This window comes from Cololabis saira, chromosome 9 (genome assembly GCF_033807715.1).
Source record: "Cololabis saira isolate AMF1-May2022 chromosome 9, fColSai1.1, whole genome shotgun sequence".
NCBI lineage: Eukaryota > Metazoa > Chordata > Actinopteri > Beloniformes > Belonidae > Cololabis > Cololabis saira.
The window spans coordinates 30,834,225-30,855,562 of NC_084595.1; the positions used below are offsets into that span (position 1 = coordinate 30,834,225).

General features: G+C 39.9%; 2 protein-coding genes across 3 annotated transcripts in view; one reads left to right on the forward strand and one right to left on the reverse strand.

The window, feature by feature from the left end:
* LOC133450542 (protein prune homolog 2-like) overlaps positions 1-5,968 on the reverse strand; it is a 44,913-nt gene extending 38,945 nt beyond the window's left edge. For both annotated transcript variants that reach the window (XM_061729240.1, XM_061729239.1), the window contains exons 1-2: positions 5,811-5,968; positions 1,720-1,821 (exon numbers count right to left, since the gene is read on the reverse strand). In XM_061729240.1, the coding sequence (XP_061585224.1) occupies positions 1,720-1,821; positions 5,811-5,849 (141 nt within the window). In that variant the 5' untranslated portion in view covers positions 5,850-5,968. The remainder of the gene's footprint in view (positions 1-1,719; positions 1,822-5,810) is intronic.
* A 6,940-nt stretch (positions 5,969-12,908) lies between these two features.
* On the forward strand, positions 12,909-13,874 carry foxb2 (forkhead box B2). Its single transcript, XM_061730017.1, has one exon. The coding sequence runs from the start codon at positions 12,909-12,911 to the stop codon at positions 13,872-13,874; it is 966 nt and encodes a 321-aa protein (XP_061586001.1).
* The last annotated feature ends 7,464 nt before the right edge of the window (positions 13,875-21,338 follow it).

The window sequence follows — 21,338 nt, forward strand, 5'->3', positions numbered from 1 at the left end:
TCAAAAATAAATAAATTAATGTGGAGTCCAAATGTTCCTCCCAGGCATCTAAACAAACACAATATGATTGGATATAAATGTAAAGCGTACTGTATGTGCAGTGAACCAAATGCAAAATCAAAAACATTCAGTTGTTTTTCTGACAGTTATAAAACAGTACTCTGGTTATTTATCATACGTTTGTGATACCTACGGTACCCTAAAAAACTAAAGCATTGATTAAACCCCTCAATTTAATCTTGACAAAAGCCCCAGGGCTTTTCATATAAGGACATCTTTAACCAAGTATAGTTTCAGCTGTTCTTTGCCGTTTCTATCAAAGTAGATGTTTAAATGTTTAACAAACAAACAAATTTAGCAATGATCTCCGTTCTGCATTGAAGATTTGGAGCAATGGTGCAGTACTGAGGTACAACAGAAGACCGCCATTTACACTCAGGTTACCAGTGAAAACATGAGCACAAGTAAAACACCTGCAAGTCTGGATTTGCATGCTCGCTTGATAACCTTTCAGTTAAATTTAAAGGAGCCGTCTGTAAGAAATGGCCAAAACTGGTACTGCAGTCACTTTCCAAATATTGTTGAGCGGCGTGTACCCTCCCCCTCCTCCCCCCGACCAGAGGTTGCCAGGTAGGCTGCAGAATGCAGCAGGAACGTAGGCTGCCATGGCTGCGATAATTAGAGCCGAGCTGGCAACCCGGATGCCGAAACAATACTGACTTTGTGATTGGGAGATAGGTGGAGGGTGGAGCTTCAGAAACAATACTGACTTGGTGATTGGGAGATAGGTGGAGGGTGGAGCTTCAGAAACAATACTGACTTGGTGATTGGGAGATAGGTGGAGGGTGGAGCTTCAGGCCAAAACAAAAAATGACAACATAAACATCAGTTGAGGGCTGCAACTCCTCTTTTTAAACTGGAATATCCTGGCTTGAGTGCTGTTGTCAGTGACATAAGTATTTGAAATGAACATGATTTTTAAATGTCTGTTGACATATCGGGGTCATTTTATGATTCGTTTTATTATTTCTCTTACATACAGCTCCTTTAAATTCTTCTTCTACTTTTGTCTTTTTCACTAGTGTTTCCATCTTATCCCGTCTTCTTCATCTTTCTCTGTCACATCAACCAGAAATCAAGTCAGAAATCTTCTCTTTTGTTGCCCTCTTTTTCTCAATGCCTGGCAGCTTCATGTCCAAGCTCCTTATAGGAAATATATTCACTGTCCCTCATCCTTATGTGTCCAAACCATCTCAATGTCGCTTCTCTTCCTTCCTCTCCAAGACAACTAGCCCTCGCTGTTCCTGAGATGTGCTCATTTTGAATCATATCCATTCTTGTCACTCCCAAAGAAAATCTTAACATCTTCAACTCGGCTTACTGTCTTAGTTAGTGGTTAATTAACTAAATTATGCATGTGGTCAGACATCTCCTAAAGAAAACTCATTCTGTTTATAAAAGTAATATTTGACAAACGGCATGTATTGTATAATTTCATATTAATATTAGATCATAATTTGGAGCACGATCTGCTACGACAGACCATGAAATCTAATATGCAGCATACAGCATCCAAAATTCCTAAACACCAAGACTGTAATTAGAGTTTGACAAAAATAATTCACCTTTTATGAAGTAGTTCAAGTTCCAGGCTCCTTTAAATGTTACAGTGCTTCAATGTTTAACTTAGGGAGCACAAATAGACATAATTCACATTACCTGGCTGAGGTGCAGCGCTAAGCACAGTGTTGAGGCCACAGTGTCAACATCAGGCTCTGGTCCACCTAAAACAGCATGGACTGGACCTTCTGATAGACCTGCCTGTAGACACACACCCACACATGCACACATACACAAATTAGATTAGCATGTCTGCAGCTGTGCATTTTTTTATGTCAAACATGGCAAATCATCACATGAACTCTGTGCGATTTTCCTAAATAAATAATAATAATAATAAGAAGAAGAAGAATAAAACACAGAGAAGAAGTTAACACGCGAGGCAGCACAACCGTGTTAGATGTCTGCAGCATTTTAAAACCCAAAGTATGAATTAACAATGAAATGGTGGTGCTGTAAATTTCATCTCATGAGTAAGAGAGAAGGCCTTTTAACATGGTAGTGCTTACAATGGTTACAAAAAACCAGCCAAGTCAGCAGGAGGAATCTCTTTCACCTTTTACTCTGAGGAAAATGGCTTATCAGAGGAGGGATGAGTTCATTTCATTTAACAAAGAACCCAAACACTCCCCACTTTAGTTAAGTGAGCATTAATGACAGATCCATTACGAAATTAAGGATTCATATCTGGATGAAAAAGGCAGAAAATGATGTCTTTCACTTCATTTGTTGTTTGACATTCATTGTACTAGTTTCTAATACATCAGATTATTGATGTAACTCCGGCACAGTCTGATCATAGAGTTAGAGCTAAGTGTTAAGTGTGCACATATTGTAAGGTTGTAAAAAAAAAACTCCAAAACAAACAAACAACCACATTTGGTAAAGTCTGTAAAGCCCACACTGGGTTTTTTCTTCCTGTACCAGTCTGTACTGCTCCATCTCAAACAGACAAGCTGAATCACTACTACTACAGGCCTGGCCGGCACCCCACACCACTTATCACAAAGACAAATGTCAATAAAATAAATGTTGTAGCTGCACGATATTTGTAGCTCATTTTAATCGTTTTAAAAGTTGTTTCAAAAGCCAAAGAAATAGAAACACCGGCACACTTATGTGAAGTCTCTATAGTTTCTACTAGCAAACATTCAACAAACCTCTTTTTTGAACGGCAGAACTTAAGACACCAGCCTTTTGAAAACTGTATTTTCAAACCAAATTCATGTCTTACGAAGGCAGCTTCATATGAACAGAGGTCAGTAGATGCCCTGAAAGCATGATCATCATTCTAAACACTCGTTATAGCAGATTAATTTAAAATAGAGACTAATTTATGACTAAAAAGGATGGCGTTGTGCACAAAGAGCGTAGAAAAATAATAGGGATGAAGAAATGAAAGACCAAAGCACTAAGAGGAAAGGCAGAAGAAAAGGGGAAGGAATGTGGACAGACTGGAGCGGGGAGGCCGGGATGTTTAAAGATTCTTATTGAAAAAAAAACAAAAAACGATCAAATATTGGAGGGGGGTAACTCAGACATGCAGAAGAAGTGTGGGATAGGAAACAGAAACAGTGGGATACAGAGAAAAATGTAACGTTAGCTAAAAGAAGAAGAAGGGAGAAAAAGTAATAAGCAGAGGAGAAGGTGCAAAGATGCAAAAATGAAGGGAGAGCCAAGGAGGTTATGAAGAGGCATCAGAAAGAGTACAAGCTGTGCAAGAGAAAGAAGGATACTCTGGATGAGGGGGACCAGATCCTTCATAAGAGGGAGAATAAATCAATACTAGCTAGCCAGAGAAGAGGAAGTGATGCATTAGCAGGAGAAAAGCCCAGTCTGTTCCACTGCAATGGGAGAGTACAGCTGTGTGTGTGTGTGTGTGTGTGTGTGTGTGTGTGTGTGTGTGTGTGTGTGTGTGTGTGTGTGTGTGTGTGTGTGTGTGTGTGTGTGTGTCATCTGATATCTTTCAGTATGAGTGCCGTCTCTTCCCGTCTTAACATATTCAAATGCCCCACTCTCTCCTGTTGGTCTAGTAAAGAGCTGACCCGAGGGTGAGAGCACTTCGTCTTGTGTGAGGTCCCAGCCACTTTGACCTCCTGCAGGATTTTTATTTTTGATATAATACACTTCGCACAACATTTTCATCATTCACTGAGAGCATTGAAGTATAATTTCAAACAGATATGTTAAGAGAGATGCTGGTTAAGAGCACTTGGTAGGATTCATTCAAAAAGGGAAGCTAACTTGGACTCTTGCTCTCCAGAATCTACTGTATATATTTGTCCCAATAGCTTTGGTGCTGCTGTAAACATCAGCAGGGATAAATAGCAACAAATGTTTGCGCTCCATAGAAACACATACTAAATACATTTTTTTACAAAAACAAACAACTGAGAATAATCACAGTTGAGCAAAAAGCCATTTGATAGTAGCATTCAGGTCTTGGTATGCAGGCTGAGGTGCAGAAATGTTAGAAGTACACTCAGCACATTGCTTCAGCTTTATGCCAAATAGTGTGCAGCTATAGGAAGGAAACTGAGCAAGGAGAGATGAGTTTAGTCAGGACTGAGCGCCAGACCAATTAGAGGTATGGGTGTTCTGGATCACAGCCATCCAGAGGCCAGAGAGAAAGAGAGACAAGGAGAATGATGGAGAAAGAGAGTGATCAGCAAAAGAGTGAATCATCAAAGTTTATACTGGAGAGTAAGGCATAGAGATAAAATGTACATGCGCTTGTGTGCATGACAAAGGACATGGATGTGTGTTAGACTTTATCTTAAACTTCCATAGCGCTCACCAGTTGTCCTCCTTATCACTCAATTACCCTGCTACGGTCTTATCTTCAAATCTGCCTGTTTGGTCTTTTCCTCGTTGCAGATTTCACAGCATCCATGGAAAGTACATCCAAGATAACAGCTCTTAATGCCTCCTTAGAAATTAATTGGCTGTGCATGTGCAAGTTTGAGTCTTAGATGCAGACACCTGTTTACAAGAATAAACTAAGTGCTTTTTTCTGCTACAGGGTAAAAATTCAATGCAAGCATGCATCACAGGCAAACAGTGTTTTTATCTGCATACATTTGCGCCAAAAAACCCTTAAATAGAATCATTTTGTTCACAGCATGTGCTCACATCCATTATTATACACATAATCACTTACATGGTCAAGAAAAGCACTGATTGGACTTTCTGTGACCTACTGATCTCAGCTTTGGATATCAGACGGCAGTGACAGCATGATAAGGCCCCCTTAACTTTTCCTAAAATATTACACTAGGATTCTCTGCGTTTCTCCAGCTAGTTGTAGTACATGAAACACAGGACCACATCAAATCAGTGACCATCCTCAAGAACATACAATTTCAGTTGCTCTTCCTGACACTGACAGGTGCCTCTGCATGTCACCCACTAAAGCCAATCCTTTTTGTGCCTGTGAGTGGGGAGTACTAAACAGACACTATGACTGTGCACTGAAACTGAAAATATGACCATGCCATTTAAAGAAGTGCAGTTTTAAAGGCCTCATTTCCGCAAAACAAGTACAGGATCTTTGAAAGGCTTGCATCTGCACACGTATGTGCAAGTTTAGCACCACTGACATACTAATATTGTGTAAGGCCAAATATATATATATATATATATATATATATATATAGGCTATGTATAGGGCATATCAATAACACGTGTGCCCCAATGACAGAAGATAAAGCTCAACCTTGGCTCTGTCATTCAGTATATTAGGCAGTTAAGTGGGATTTTCTTAAAGATAAAAAAACTGAACAAGGATTCAGACTTAGATGAAATGCAAATGATGTGTCAGTATCTGCAGAGCAGCCAGATAGCCAGATTGGGAAGGACAGCCTCTGGCTAAACTTGTTGATGTCACGCCTTCCCCTCATTAGAAAACCAGTTCCTCATTCAAATGCACACTGATGTTTGAGGAAACACAACGTGCGTATTGTACTGAACCAAACGCGCGTTGCTTTGCTCTCTTCTGTCTTTTTATGCTGGCAATCTACAGGTGCTTGTTTGGGGGGGGGGAACCGAAGGCACGTGAGAGGCGTTTTGCCATGCACCTTTTCATCAACAGGAACACAGTCTGTAGCACGGCAACAGCAGCCTTTCCCGTCATGATCTCATCCCTTAAAGCCACAAACTGGTGTTAGCGCCGCGGAGGGCTCTGAACTCACCCCGACTCTGCTCTGGACCCTCCGCAAATACTCTTCCATGTCGGCCTGCGTCGCTACGGCGCTGCAGCAGATCTCTCCATAGACCAAGTTTCGGCAGTAAACGCTGCTGCTGCTGTGTATATATGTGTGTGTGTGCGCGTGTATTATTATTCTTTCTTTTTTTTCTCGGGTCTCCCTTATTCGCTTCCGAGTCCCCTGCTGCGCTCTCACTGCAGCACTTGCTGCCGCTGAGTGAGCTGCCGGTCCTCCCTGCTCAGCTGGTGAACCACAGCACGGAGCAGTGGGTGTGACGGCGGAGGAGAGCAGAGGAGAGGAGATCCGGCGGAGGCGCGCTCGCTCACTCAAGCGCGTTCCCTGCGGTAAGACGCGCGCCCCCTTAATTTCACCCTCAGCGCCATGGAAACGCGCGCACCCTAGCCTCATCCATGCCCTCATCCGATACGATAATAAACCATCTCTGCGCCAACCTGCCGAAATTTAGCCGATGCACGTGACGCACCCTTTAATTGCTAATGCTTCATTAAAGATTTCAGCACATCTATCTATCTATCTATTATGGCTGGGCGATATGGACCAAAAGTCATATCTCGATATTTTCTAGCTGAATGGCGATACTCGATATATATCTCAATATTTTTTCTGTGCCATAATTGGGGTTTCCCCCAAAGCATTATAGCATAGCATCTCTGTTACCTTCATTTTTTTCTGAGGCAAACCCTTAAAAAAACAGTCAGTTTTAATACAATGCCTCGTGCCAAATGTCACACAGGTACCTTTATTAACAGAGGTCTGCACAATATCAAAATGTATAAAACAAATGAAATAAAAATAAACTGCCTGCATATATAGAATAAAATGCTTCTTGAATAAAATAAAACAAATATCCCTTTCCTGCATAACAATTAAATTAAAATACACTGTACAATTAATACAGTGTAGACAGTAACTTTTTTTTAGACTTTTCCACTGAGGTTGACAGTTGTGCAAATAACAAAACATTTGTGCAAATCTCAAATAAAACATTCAAGTCAATTTGTCACAAAATAAGCTATATCAAAATAAAAAAAAATAAAAATAAAAAAAAAATAAAAATAAAAAATATTTTTTTTTTTTCAAATCTATATAAACGATATTGTCTCGTACCATATCGCATTTGAAAATATATCGATATATATTAAAATCTCGATATATCGCCCAGCCCTACTATCTATCTATGTATCTATGTATCTATCTATCTATCTATGTATCTATGTATCTATCTATCTATCTATCTATCTATCTATCTATCTATCTATCTATCTATCTATCTATCTATCTATCTATCTATCTATCTATCTATCTATCTATCTATCTATCTATCCTTTTTCTCCTTTTCAGGGTTTGCTACAGACATCCCTCACGCTTTACTTTGGATGCCCTTCCTTGCTTGGAAACACGGCTATAAGAACCCTGGCTTGTGACCCCGTAGTGGCTGTGTTGACGATGTAGTTTTTGCTAAATAAATTAGAAATTCAGCCAAACCATGTCTTTATCTTCCCATTCTCTAATCTCATTATCTATGCTGGATTCTGAGTGGGCGGGGCTATGATAATGAGGCACTGTGCTAATTGGCTGCCTGAATGACGCGATACACCGCTACGAAAAAATGGCGGAAGCTCCGGCCGGCGGAGTCCTAACTGTGTCCGTGTCCTAACTGCAAGCAAGCGTCAGCGACAAAATCAATGCCATTGCTTTATTTTCTATTGGACTGTCCTCCTAACTGGCCGCAGCACTGCGCAGTTTGACACGCCGTTTTGAGCTGAACATTTGTCGGATGCCCTGCTTCTATTTTCCTACTGTCACTCAAGTTGAAAGCAGGTTGAAAGTGCTGTAGGAAACAGTCATGGATGAGAACGGCTGACCCAGTTAGTTGAAATGAGAAGTTATCTCTATGATCATTTCACTACAAAAACCTCAATAAAGTGGCAGCTGGAGGGAGATGGACAGAGAGCGTCCGATGTCACGCAGGACACGGTGTTTAGGTGTGGGCGTGGTTTGCATTTTGGTTACGTAACGAAAATCAGCAGAATCTGAACGGCTCGTAGAAGCCACATGACACTGGATGGTTCATCCGATGTACAGATACTGCAGAATTTGGTTGCTTTCCTCCTTCTCTGAGTTGGCAGGCTGAGGGGAGACCACTTCATATGTTAAAGCAAGAAAACATTTGTTTTTCATAATATGTCCCCTTTAAGTCAGTCTTCTTAAATAAAAGTCCAATGAGGCCCCCATTCCTTTTCAGATATTTTTCTGCGTCTGCTTCACCACCCCTGACTTACATAAAAGGATCACCATCAGCTTCTCATAGAAGCCAGTAGGAGTCTAACAGTGATCCAGTTACTTGAACCATTATGTTGGATCCTGAAAACATCTAGAAAATGGAGCAAAGGGGGTTCTCAGGACCAGGACTGAAGAATACTGGTTTGAAAGTAATGCAGGATGGGTTTCTTGAACAGGATGCAACATTAAGTGTGCATCCTTTTTTTTTAAATGTATTAATTTATTTATTTACAAAATGATGTGAAGACACGTTGATGATCCTGCCTTATGTTTTGGGTTTTGTTCCAGGAGAAAGTTTTCAGACCCAGATTCTCTCTACCTTGGGAGAAGTTTCAGACTCGCATTGAACTAGAACTAGATGTTTCCAACCTCAGCATAGTTCTTCACAATGACAAAGCAACACTTTTTAGTGAATTTTGTACTCTTAAATATCAAATAAATTATATTAAATAAAAGGCTGAAATATCTCTTAAAAATCTTCTTATTTCATTTGGTTAAAGCATATTTAGTATTCTCCTCGGGTAGGAAGGCTAAAGTTTAACTTGGTTGGATACAAAAGGTCATGTTCCTGTATCTCAAGAGGCAGACAGATGAATTAAGATTCATACTTCGGTTGGAAGACTTCCACAGTTTTCCTGAAGTCACATCTGTGTATTGGAGGACACGTAAACTAAATACCTGCACAACAATTGCCACCAAACTCGTCTTCTGTGTTACCTGTTGTTCATGCTACAGAGGTAAAAAAAAAAAAAAAAGCAAGTTAAACAGAATGCACAACGGAAGCATGTCCTACAAAATAAAACAGGAAGTAAGGCAAACCAAATTACAGAAGGAAAATAAAAGATAAAATAATAGGAGTGCAAGCCGTAAAATAGAGAAGAAGAAAAAAACAATTCAGAGACAGAAAAAGGTAATACAATTAAGAAACGACAAAAAAGCTGTAAAAACAGTGAACAACTGTGTAATCACATTGCCTTGCACTATTGAGATGGCAAAAATGGCTGCTGGGCTGTGCCGGGCCTCCAGGGGGAGATGGGAGTGGTGAGAGAATGATTGTCCATGTCTTTGTCGGTGTGAGTGTTGGGCTTGTTTGTTTGGGTGGCTCCTTGTTGGTGGGTTCTCGCACTCCGTGCCCGTCTACGGTACCTCTGAGTATTTAAAAAAAGAAAAAAAAAGAGATGGCAAAAAAAAAACAAAGCAAGAGGGGAAATGTGCAGTGAAAAGACAAAAGTGGGCCTAATCATCACTTGACCCAAAACGTCAAGTGGTCAACACAGAGGTGTGTAGCTTGTACATCTGCAAATGCTTCTTCAGTTTTACTTAAATTAACAGAAGTACTTTCAAACATATGTATGAAATATCAGAAATTATTTTACATCTTTACATTGTCATTAATAGGAACTGTTTGCCATGCTTTCGGAGCGTATTCTAATTAATTTACTGAAGTTCATCATATTTAAATGGCTTCTGTTGGCTTAGACATTGGATGAAATTTAGTAGCTCAAGTCCTGGTTCATAATCATGACAAGTATAACAATAACAATCACAGAACATAAAAAAAACAATAGGCATAACATGAATGCTTAAACAAAGTAATGACAATTCTTAAACCATAAAGTGTGTGCACTGTAAATAGGTAATATTTAAATAATCAACATTAGAGTAAATTGAATTCCAACTGTTGATGTTGATGCTCAGATACAGACTCCGTCAGACAGGAAGCACTCACATGGAGTCCAGAAGTCATAAAATATTTCTAGCTACTGTTTGAATGACCCCCTTATCTTGGAAATAAGCAATCGGAATAAAATTAATTAAATTGTCAAGTGTGTCTGACAAAATTAAAGTTTCAACTTTTATACACTGAAGTTAGATAAGAGCATCACTTAGCAGTTTTAATCTTGAAAAAAAAAATTCTTCTTTTTTAGTAACAACTGCAGCTTCATGAAAGTGAATTATTATCTAATTATGTAGACATTGAAAATGTAATTTCAATTAAAAATTGAAGCTGAGATAGAAATGAAATAATTTAATCTGGAATTAGCTTCTTTTAATGTTTGAAGCAGACTATTTACTGAAGGTTTCTGTTCGGCCATGAGGACTGTTTTACCTGAGTTGACGGATGGTAACTCTCGTGGGATGCAGACAGCAACACTGCCGCTTTGATCCATCGATGTGCACTCTTTTATGGCCAAACTGGAGGACCTGTCGTCTTTTCCTCTTTGAAATAATTCTCCATTACACAAGTAAGCCTGAGAGCGTCTGCACTAAACCCGCTTAATTTTCCATTGGAAACAATAGGCCTCGCTAATTGATTTTAATGGCTCTCTCCGCGACGATGCGCCCCTTATGACTTGGAGAGAGGTCTTTAAGATTATTATTATTGGTATAATTGCCATTACCCCCACACTTTCCCTTTGCGAGCGGGAGACGGAGGAAGAATATCTTTGCCCTTAAGCTGAACAAATAATTATTAGTGACTGGAAACAAACAAACGACCATCAAACACACACACACACACACACACACACACACACACACACACACACACACACACACACACACACACACACACACACACACACACACACACACACACACACACACACACCTTTGAGAGGACCCCCTCCTGGCGACCCTCGTTCCCTCCGCCGCCCTCTTCGTGCAGCTTGCCGCTTGTAATTTATGCAAAATTAATTGATACATCTTTTATAATTGATGTGCTGTAAACTTAATGAGTAATTTATGTAATTAGTCAATTAAGGATAATTCTAGCATATGTTCCATATGCCCAGAAGGTGTGCTCTACAACTAGTTATTTGTCCAGGAGTTGGGTGAAAGAGAAGACTGCCGTAGACTAATTAATTTTGATATGCAGATCAACCACGGTGTCTATTTAACAGACCCCTTTGTGAAAACAGATTTAATATTGATCTTTCCCGGGTGTTTAAGAGGATGCTTTTACCCGCGTTGGCCTCCGAGGGCCCGGGAGTTTCAGCTCTCATTTTCAGACGCCTGGAAAACAAAAATAACCAGAAAACAATACCCGTTTTAATTTAATATATAAATGCTCACGCATTATGATGTGACGGTAAATGTTAATTTTCCTTGCAATTTCTTTAAAATATGCTCGCAGTTGACACAGCTGACCTTTTGAGTGGGCTTTAAGGACCCAGACATAACTGGGGAGATACACCCGCTAATTAATTGACACAGTTTTGAATATTCATATCTAATACAGCGAGCTTGCCCTTAATTACATTGTTGGACTTCTCTCCGAGGAGGCTAAATCACGGAAGGCTTAATTATTGTAATGTATTCGAGGGCCCGCGGGGGCACCGGCGAAGACAGGAGCCGTCAAGGACCCAGTCATGACACCTGGCCAGAAAGAAACGCGTCGGGAAGAGAAGCCGCTTTTGTTGTTCTCCGCTGAACAATTCGGAGCTGGGGAGGAAGTTTGTTTACATCCTTGTAGGATTCACCAGAGAGTGTTTGAACAGACAGACAGCCGCCGGACTCCCCTCTCAGCAATTAATCAACAACAGTGCCTCTCTCTCCCGCTCGGTGTGTTTCTGTGTGTTTCTGTGTGTTTCTGCGCGAACGCGCTCGTGTAATTGAGAGCGGAGCGCGCTGATTATTGTGCGCAAAGGAAGACGTGATTTATTGCTTTGAAAGTCTGAAAGTGCAGTCGAGCAAATTTAACAGAGAGCCCGTGTTTACACACCCCACCCGTTTCTATTTAGTATACTTCCCGAAGTTGAAATGAGCAAGGTTTTAATTCAGATCTTTGTCAGTTACTCCAATTAGAACAGAAAGGTGCGTTTCCAGAAATGGCACCGCTGCTTTGCAAGCAAATAACTTGGAACCTTTAACTTCTTATGGAATGGAAACTTTTTTTTTCTTGGCAGGAGAGGTCAAAGTCCGGGTCATACAAAACAGAATTGATGGAGCAGTTGCGCCTTATGGGGCTCAAAAACAGCTGAAGTCTGTCACTCTAATTCTGTAAATCTGTGTTCGTATGCTTTGAAGAGCTTCTTGATTGGGAAACAGCAGATTAGATTAGAAGGAAGCACGGATCGCCCCTCCTCTCATTTCTTAGACCCCATCTCTTCCCGTTTTCCACACACACACACACACACACACACACACACACACACACACACACACACACACACACACACACACACACACACACACACACACACACACACACACACACACACACACACACACACACACACACACACACACACACACACAAGCCCCTGCTCTCTCCTGACGTGTCCCCTAAGTGTCTGGATAAAAGATAACAGAGCCGACGACCTCCGGGGGTCTTACAAAAACAGCGCTCTACGAGAGAAAGCATCACAAGAAGAGAGAAGGCTCATCACACGCAGGCAGCGAGGCTCACCGACCTCACACACCCGTATCTGCCGCCGGAGCAAGTGGAAGTCGGAAGACGGCTCAACTTTTACGCACGGAGACTGAGTTTTACGCACAAATTTAAAGAGCGTAAACTGTCGAAAAAAAGGGCAAAGATACTATTTTTTGGATGCCAAAGCTGCCCGAGGATCTTACCTGGCAAACTGCGGGCCTTTGTGTTGAACTTTTAATTAACATAATGCAGGTCATCTAATCCGATGGCCCTGAACTTTGGAGCAGATCAGACAGATGGAGACTGATGTGAATACTGCCAGATTATCTACGTATAGTAGCGTTTAGAATAAACGGTGTATTATTTAATAGGATAAGTCAAACTTCAATAAGTCAGGAATAGTTATGCCCCGTCCTGGGAAAAACTCCTACAGCGACCAAAAGCCTCCGTACTCCTATATATCACTGACAGCGATGGCGATCCAGAACTCAGCTGAAAAGATGCTGCCTTTGAGTGACATCTATAAGTTCATCATGGATCGGTTTCCATATTACCGAGAAAACACCCAGAGGTGGCAAAATTCACTGCGACACAACCTTTCGTTTAACGACTGCTTCATCAAGATCCCTCGCCGGCCTGATCAGCCGGGGAAAGGCAGCTTCTGGGCTCTGCACCCGGACTGCGGGGACATGTTTGAAAACGGCAGCTTCCTGAGGAGAAGGAAACGTTTCAAGGTTTTGCGCGCCGAGCATATGACCTGCAAGAGTTCCCCGATGATGCACTACTTCCACCACCACCACCACCACCACCCCGGGGGGAAGCTGAGCGCAGCCTCCTCCAGCCACCACGAGCACCCCGCCGGCCCGGCGGGCGTGGGTCGGCTCCCTCCCTTCCAGGGTTACGGGGGCATCGCTTGCGCGCAGCCTGGCGGGTTTAAACACCCGTTTGCCATCGAGAACATCATAGGACGGGACTACAAGGGTGTGGTGGCCAGCGGGCTGCCCCTCACCTCGGTCATGCACCACCTGGGCTACCCCGTGCCCCCTCAGCTCAGCAGCGTGGTCAACTCCATGTGGCCGCACGTTGGTGTGCTGTCAGAGTCCATGAGTGGCGTATCTGTGCCAGCAGTCTCCTCCGAGTATGCGCCCTTCAGCATGTCAGCTAAGGGCCTTTACCACAACGCCAACGGGCAAACGATGCCCGCCGTTCCTATGCCAATAAAGCCCACCCCGTCCTTGGGTCCGGTACCGGGTCTGACGGGGCTGCAGTCCAGTCCGTCCCAGCTCTGCGCGCCGGCCTCGGTCCTGGAGAAGAGCGATCTGCTGGAGGGGAAAGGAAACCCTCTTCACCCGACTCTTCTGCTGTCCTAATCTGGTAAATCGCATGTTTGATTTTTTTCTTGGAAAAATCAAACAAAAAAGAGAGACATTGTGTCAACACAAAATAAAACAGAACAGGCCTATCAGAGAGATTATATAGTTTAAGTTGAGTGCAACTGTAAAAACTATTGTTCTGTGTAGGCTACTGCATTTTTCCATTGGACCTTTGTTGGTTGAAATCATAATTTATTTGCACACTTTGTAAGGGCAATTCCCACACACTATAATGTGGCACTGATAGATACAATCAGATAAGTATAAACCCAAAGAAAGCTTTTATAGGAGAAGCATAGTCTGGCATTCTTTCCAAAAGCAAACCAACAGCTGTTTATTTATATTTTTCTTTTGCTGTTATCTAACTTATTCTTACTGTCAGGTCTGTAAACTAAATACATGTTTATCTTACTATTCTTTTCCGTCTTTCAAATTAGGCCTGTTGCACTTTTTTGTGTGTTACTTAACAGTGAATTGAAAATGTTATTAATCTTGTATCATAACAATATTTAACTTAAGATATTTATAAAGAAGTTGAAACTGAATCATTGTGTTGTAATTATTTATCATTATTCATTTTAGCCATATTCCACACTTTTTGGGGATCCTTTTTTTTCACACATAAAGCCAAAAGAAAAAATGTGAGGTGAATTTCAACAGAGATAAAAAACCTTTTCCAGTCGTGAATATAATTGTTCATGATGTTACTCTGAGAATGTAAGATTCTGTTTAAAAATGATTTTTCGGCACATCAATTTAAACACTTATCACCATAAAACACCCACAAATAATAATTAAATATTTTAAGCCAAGTCTGCTGTTCTTTTAAATGCATGATTATATACCTTATTTTATAAGATCAGTCCTTGCATGCAACAAATATTTGATTTAATGATTTATAATTCTTTTAAATATCATTTTAATTTTAGTTTTTGATAGGGACATAAAGTTATACACATAAGGAGAAAACCTGTAATTGTGTAGTATTTGGGCATTTTTACTGAATCAGAAATTGGCTTTAACCACATTTAAACACTTAAGTGAAATCAACTGAGAAGCAAGGATTTCAAATTTGTTATATAAAAAAAAATTACACGGAGAGATGATGAAATCGAAATCCTGCTGTCCCTTTCCATTTGTGCGAGTGTGGGCAACATGACATGATGAAGAGGGGGTGCATGTGCCGGTGCATGCTGTGTCCAGGGGACGTGTGTGATCTTCATATGATGGATATGAGGAGCCAACACTCTGGACTGCAGCTCCACATCTTCAAAAGCAGGCAGGGAGATCAGATCAAGTTTGCTCTTTTGTTTGCTCTGTTTTAATGAAGCTTTGAAGCTTCTCTTTTCCGGCAACACAAAGCCTCAGGTTCATCCCACTGAAAATGACTTATATTTAACCTCCCGTCCCCTGTTTAGCATCCCAAAGGCTCCAACAGCCGACACTATTGTCACACCAGCCTCTGAACAAATAATTGAGATGCACCAGTGGAGGAGAAGCGTGGGAGTGAGAAATTAGAACATATTTGGATGTCACCGCTAACGAGCAAAATACACATGGAAGTTATTACCCTTGTCTTTTCCCTTTTTAATCTGTATTTCTGACTTTATACCATATTTCTTCCTAATCCTTTCCTAATCCTTACCATTCATTTTCTCTACTTTTATTCATATTTAAAGGGCATTGAAATTTCACAGCACAACAAGTGTGTGTGCATGCGTGTGTGTGTGTGTGTGTGTGTGTCTATGAGTTTCTTTAATTCCCTGATCAGCAGGTCTCAGTGTCTTTAATAGCCCTCGCTGCATTAGTGCATAATTAAATGCCACTAATTAAGACACAATAAGAGGAGTAATAATGCAGCCATTACTACCCTCCATGATCCTCTGTTTTCCCAACAACGGAGGTCGATGTTTCTGGGATAATATCAAAAGATGTCTCCTTATGTGAACTTGTGTTTATGTGCAAGATAACAGGAGGCACATTTATCTTGAGGTAAGAACTTGACTTGCTGTGTCAAAGCATTCTGCTATATTAGAAAAAATATTTTAAATGTTTAGTCAAAAGTAAGTTGTACAACAGAGACATTAATATTAGTTGCCTTTTCCTTTGTCTTTTTTGTTTGTTTGTGGTACTCTGTGGTTATATGTTCTAGTTTGAGGTATTAGAAACAAGTTATCAGGAATATGTGTCTCCGTGACAGCTTGATTAACTTACATGCATATCTATCTCATATCTATCTAAGTAAGGCAGTATGGTTTCACTTTTGTGCCAAAAGAGTCATATTGGGAAGCATTTCTACAGATATTACTTCTCTTAAAGTAATTAATAACCCCACCCCCACCCCCACTAACTCAAAAGAAGAGTCTTGTATGTTCATAAAACACCTATATTCTCTAGTATATACACTGAGCTGATTTCTTTTCAAAATAATAAAGTTTAACAAAAATTGCAAATTGTTGGACTGAAGATAATCATAAAATAATCTGTTAAGTAGGCTATAAAACTATAGAAGATATTCCAACGTTGTTGAGACCAGTATGACAAATAAAGTCAAACATTTTTTCCCCATTTAATATCATTTAGCTGTTATTGGAACAAGTATTTCTAATGCATGATCTGCAAATGCAAAACATTTAAATAAAGAAAAAAATATTTATGACTTACGTTGAGTAAATTAGACAGAATTCAGTAACAGTAGTTTTTCAGAAAGTTGACAAATGCATCATTTACAGAACTCTGTGTTTGAAGATTTGATTTGACTTTATCTCTCATTTGAATAACGCTAATATAGTTCACGTCTTAGGAAATAATTTTAGTGTGATAAAAATGCATCCAAAATGAACATTGAAAAACTCCTGATTCAGGGAAAAAACTGTTTATCGTGTCAAATTTGAGTTTAAAATGAATTAGAAGCAGATTGTGAATGAATAAAAGATTCATGTCAAAGGTAAATTTCTGTCCGTCCTCTGAAACGTAACATTATGCTTATGCATAGACAATGATACATTAGTGCTAATTACCGGCACTTCATAGGGGCCAGGGTGGCAAATTCTACATGCGTTTTTCTTAATGATCAGCAAGAGCTTGCCATCATAATGAGCAGCTTAATTAATCTGATCCGATCTGCCGTTCCCACTAACCCACGCTGGCAAGCACACACGTTCACAAACTTTAAATATTATTCTTTGTTCCAGACAGTGCTTTTATTCAATATACTGGGAACATTGGATGAAAAAATCTGCTCTAATATCTTTAAACCTATAATTGTCGTACAGAGATTCTTTGATCACTACAAATATAAGATAAGTAATGTCTGTAACAGATTGAGCCAGAAGACAGTTAAAACCTTTGTTAAAAGGTTTTCATATAAAATATCAATAAAATGAACTTAACAAAGACCTAAAGATGAAAATGACAAACATAATTTTGTTCCAGCATTTAAAGAATCCATCTGGAAATGTTGGTGAGACAATTTACTTTTAAATGCAGAAAGAAGGAAAGAAAGAAAGTTGTTTGAGAAGGCCTTCACATTACATGACAATCTTTTCTGAAAAGTCTGTAACATCAAAGAAGAAAAAGATTCATTTAGCAGAGGCAGTGGCAACATGCAGTCAACATAAATACATTTACATTCACCTGCTATAAATTATTCAATTCCAGCAGTTCACATCTTTATGAGCATATGAGCAGATCTCTCAAATGTGTTTTTATTCAGGAAGTAGGATCTCAACAGTTGAGGGCTTTTTTTCTTTTTTCCTTTTTTTATTTTATCATAGTTTTTACAAAAAGGACAAACAATCAATAAAAACAGAATAGCCAACAGACAAGAAATGTCTTTTTGTTAACATTTTAGTTATCATCAGATGAAAAAAGTAAGTACTCAATCAATCCGTGTCATTTCAAATTATTACTTCTATGATACTTTTGACATAATACTTACATCATATGAGTTATACTGTGATGACTGGTTGCACTGAAACTGGGTGGACACATACAGCTTCATCTGCTCTGGTCTTAATTTAGTCTTTCCATTGTCACGGTTGTGCCTACTAATAGATGGACAAGATGACAAGCATCTGGCAGAAGTCAGCTGGATTCATTGTCAGCCAATAATAAAAGATCATCTGAGGGGAACTGGCATACTGGCATTCTTCTTCCCCTCCTCTTTCTATGTTATATTATTCAACACTTTTCTGCCAGTATTCTTTTTCCTTTCTCCTGTATTTTAAGATGCTTTTTGTCAGGTTTTCTTCTATTTTGTTGTATTCATTTCCACCACTCCAACATGGTTGCTCTTTGCCTTCATCCATCCACTTCCAGTGCCACTCCCTACCCTTTCCTCCTACAGACTTATGATTCACTGATCTGGGGTCAAAGTTTATCCATCCCCGTGGCTCAAGTGTATTGTCTCTCGGAGTAAGGTCCTCTGACGCAGCACATAACATCTTTCTTCTGCCATCCATCTTTATTGGCACAAATTATTACATCGTATTAACCATTATTATACTTTTATTAGTAATTTAAAGCAGGTCAGTGGTTCAGTCATTCTGGACTCCTTCCCGCTGTTTGTCCTCTCCGACTTCCCCACTCTGTCAGAGGAGTTCCGTGACAAAGAAGTTCTGTGGCCAAAAAACGACAGCAGTTTTATCAGGGGTTAAGTGCTTTGTGAGAGAAGGATAGTGTATGCAGCCCTATTTGAACCCTGAATAAGGGAGATTAAAGAGAAATGGAAATTACCTTAATTAAAGAATGTCTTAATGAAAGCACTCTCTGCTGAGTTTGAAATTGACATTTTTAATCTCATCACACAATGTCAAAACACAGATACTCTTACAACAAAGATCTGAGTTACGAAACTGCTGTGGAATTTGGTGGGCTTATTAAACTTACATGAAGGGCATGGAGTGACAATTAAAACATGCATATTCAGTATAAAGTACATACATATATATATATATATATATATATATATATATATACATTTTCATTATTATGCTGATGATGCGCAGCTGTGTTTGTCTATGAAGCCAGGTGTAACAGAACCTTTAGCCAAACTTCAGGCAAGTCTTGAGGACATCAAGGACTGGATGTACACTAACTTTTTGCTCCTAAATTCTTATAAAAACAAGGTTATGGTTTTTGGTCTAAAACACCTTAGGAAGGGATTACCGGTAAATGGTGTTGTGATGGCCTCAAGCTACTGTGCGAAACCTTGGACTTATTTTTTATCAGGATATTTTGTTTCAACTGCATAATAATCAGGTTTGTTAGACCTTTTTCCATCTCCGTTATATTGTTAAGATTAGGAGCATCCTCTCCCAGAGTGATGCTGCATTTGTATCTTCTTGACTAGATTAGTGTAATGTACTGTTAGCAGGATGTCAAGTAATCCCCCCCCCATCACTCTGACATGGGATCTCCTCATTTTTACAATGTTGCAATGTTTTTACAATGAAAGTGGAAGAAGTAGTACTTTTATGAGTAACTTTAAAGATAAATCCTATTCAAAAAGTAGCATTAGATCACAGTAGCATTAGATGCAAAAGTAATGCAATTCAGAGTTACTGAATGACTCAACAGTCTACTCTTGAAGTAGTCAGGTCCAAATAAGCACCCATTTGGGGGTGAAATGCAAAATAAGAGCAAAAATAAGAGAAAACCAAGAACTGTGAAACCAGACGAGGGGCAATTTAAAATATAGGAAAGATTTTTGTATAATGAAATTAAAGATTACATGCTGTGACAATCCCGCGGCTCTCCAGGTTTCAGTTTTCAGTGTTCTTTGGGTTATTTTACCATATCACTGATGTGAGATGGATACTGATGATGGTTTTAAGTACCAGCTATGAAGCCTTCCTGTCTTACACCGAACACATTCTTTCCATCTTTTTGACATTTCCAGCACTTGATGAAAACATAGCCCATTTTTTAAGAAGAGGTACAATAAATTCCACATTTGGACCAGAAGGAAAAAGAAAAATATGTTTTTGGGCAACCACTTAATGGAACAATTGTAACTTATCAACTTGTCATATACTCTTCAAACTGTGCACAACTATTAGATTATATTATGTGTGTAACAAGAATAAATATACACCACGAGACAAGTTTAAAGAAAATATTAAGAGAGTTTTGCTTAAGCAGCACAGAGAGAATAAACCAGCACTAAAAAGCTGAACTCAAACAACAAGGGCACGCACATTTTTCTCACAGGACAAGTTTGAACTTCGAGGACCCTGTTTCTTCTTTGTGATGAAGGAACCATAAAAGGTCACTTCCAGCCCCGGGCAGGTGGTATGAGTAGAAAGATAAAGTTACAGTCTCTGGTGGGGAAAGAGATGCTTTGCATCAATCAAAATGTACATGGAGACTGAGTGACTTTAAACAAAGTGGCTGTTTTCTTTTGGGTCATTAGTTTAGTTTTCAGATGAAAGCAAGAAGCTTGTTCTTCGTTGAAGCTTTCAGTGGTGGACGACACCTGCAAGCCAGTCGCTTAGTTTTCTGTAGCTACTCTAGAGGAACACAGATTAGGCAGTTGTGTTGATGCATGAAAGTAAATATAAAACCTCCAAATAACAGAAAAGTGCACTTTTGTTTACAAATTAATTAATTACAAAAAAAAAAACATATTTAGTATACCTGTGAGGATTTACTATGAGGAGACCTGAATGTATGGATTATAACTACAGTAGCAGAAATTAAAATTAAACAGACATGTCTATTACACAACAGGGATCAAAACCAGGAAGTCAACCAGGCAAACTTCCCAGGGAAGGGCTAAACAAGGGCAATTAAACACCAAGTGAATGTCAAGAACCAGCAACAAACATCATGGGCAAAGCAAAGTGATAACGCTGGGAACAAGCTTCGCTCACTTACTTGAAGGAACACACACAAGGAATATAGGTGGGAGAGCCACACACACCGTTCACAAGGTTCAGAGAAACTGCAAGAAGACCAAACCTGCGGGGATATAAATGCAAGGGGGGGGGGGGGGGGGGGGGGCAAGGACCGGAAGTAAACTAAGAAAGGTGAATGCTTCACAACAGATTTTCATGATAAATTAGTCAATAACAGAACCAGCTCAAGAGAACCATCACAGTCTGCTGCCAGCACTTTTCAGCGAATTTGGGATGTTGAAGTTTTGATGATCTTCAAAACTTCAGAGAACAACTCTGTTTCTCTCAAATGCCTGAAGCCATGCAACTGGGATTTTTCTTTGTTCTTGAAGATGCTTCATGTCATCCAGAATGCATCAGAGTTCATAACTTTTCCTCAGTGGGCTGCACTTTCTGATGGGTAAAGTATCTCACCCTTCTTTTCTTCAGAGAAGAAAAAAGCCTGATGGCTGAGGAAGATGTACTAGAGTACCTGCTGCTGGAGAAGACTTATTCATCCATGGCTTAGGAGGGAGTACATGGATCTTCTTGGGCAGGGTGAACCCAGGCAGGAGCAGAACCC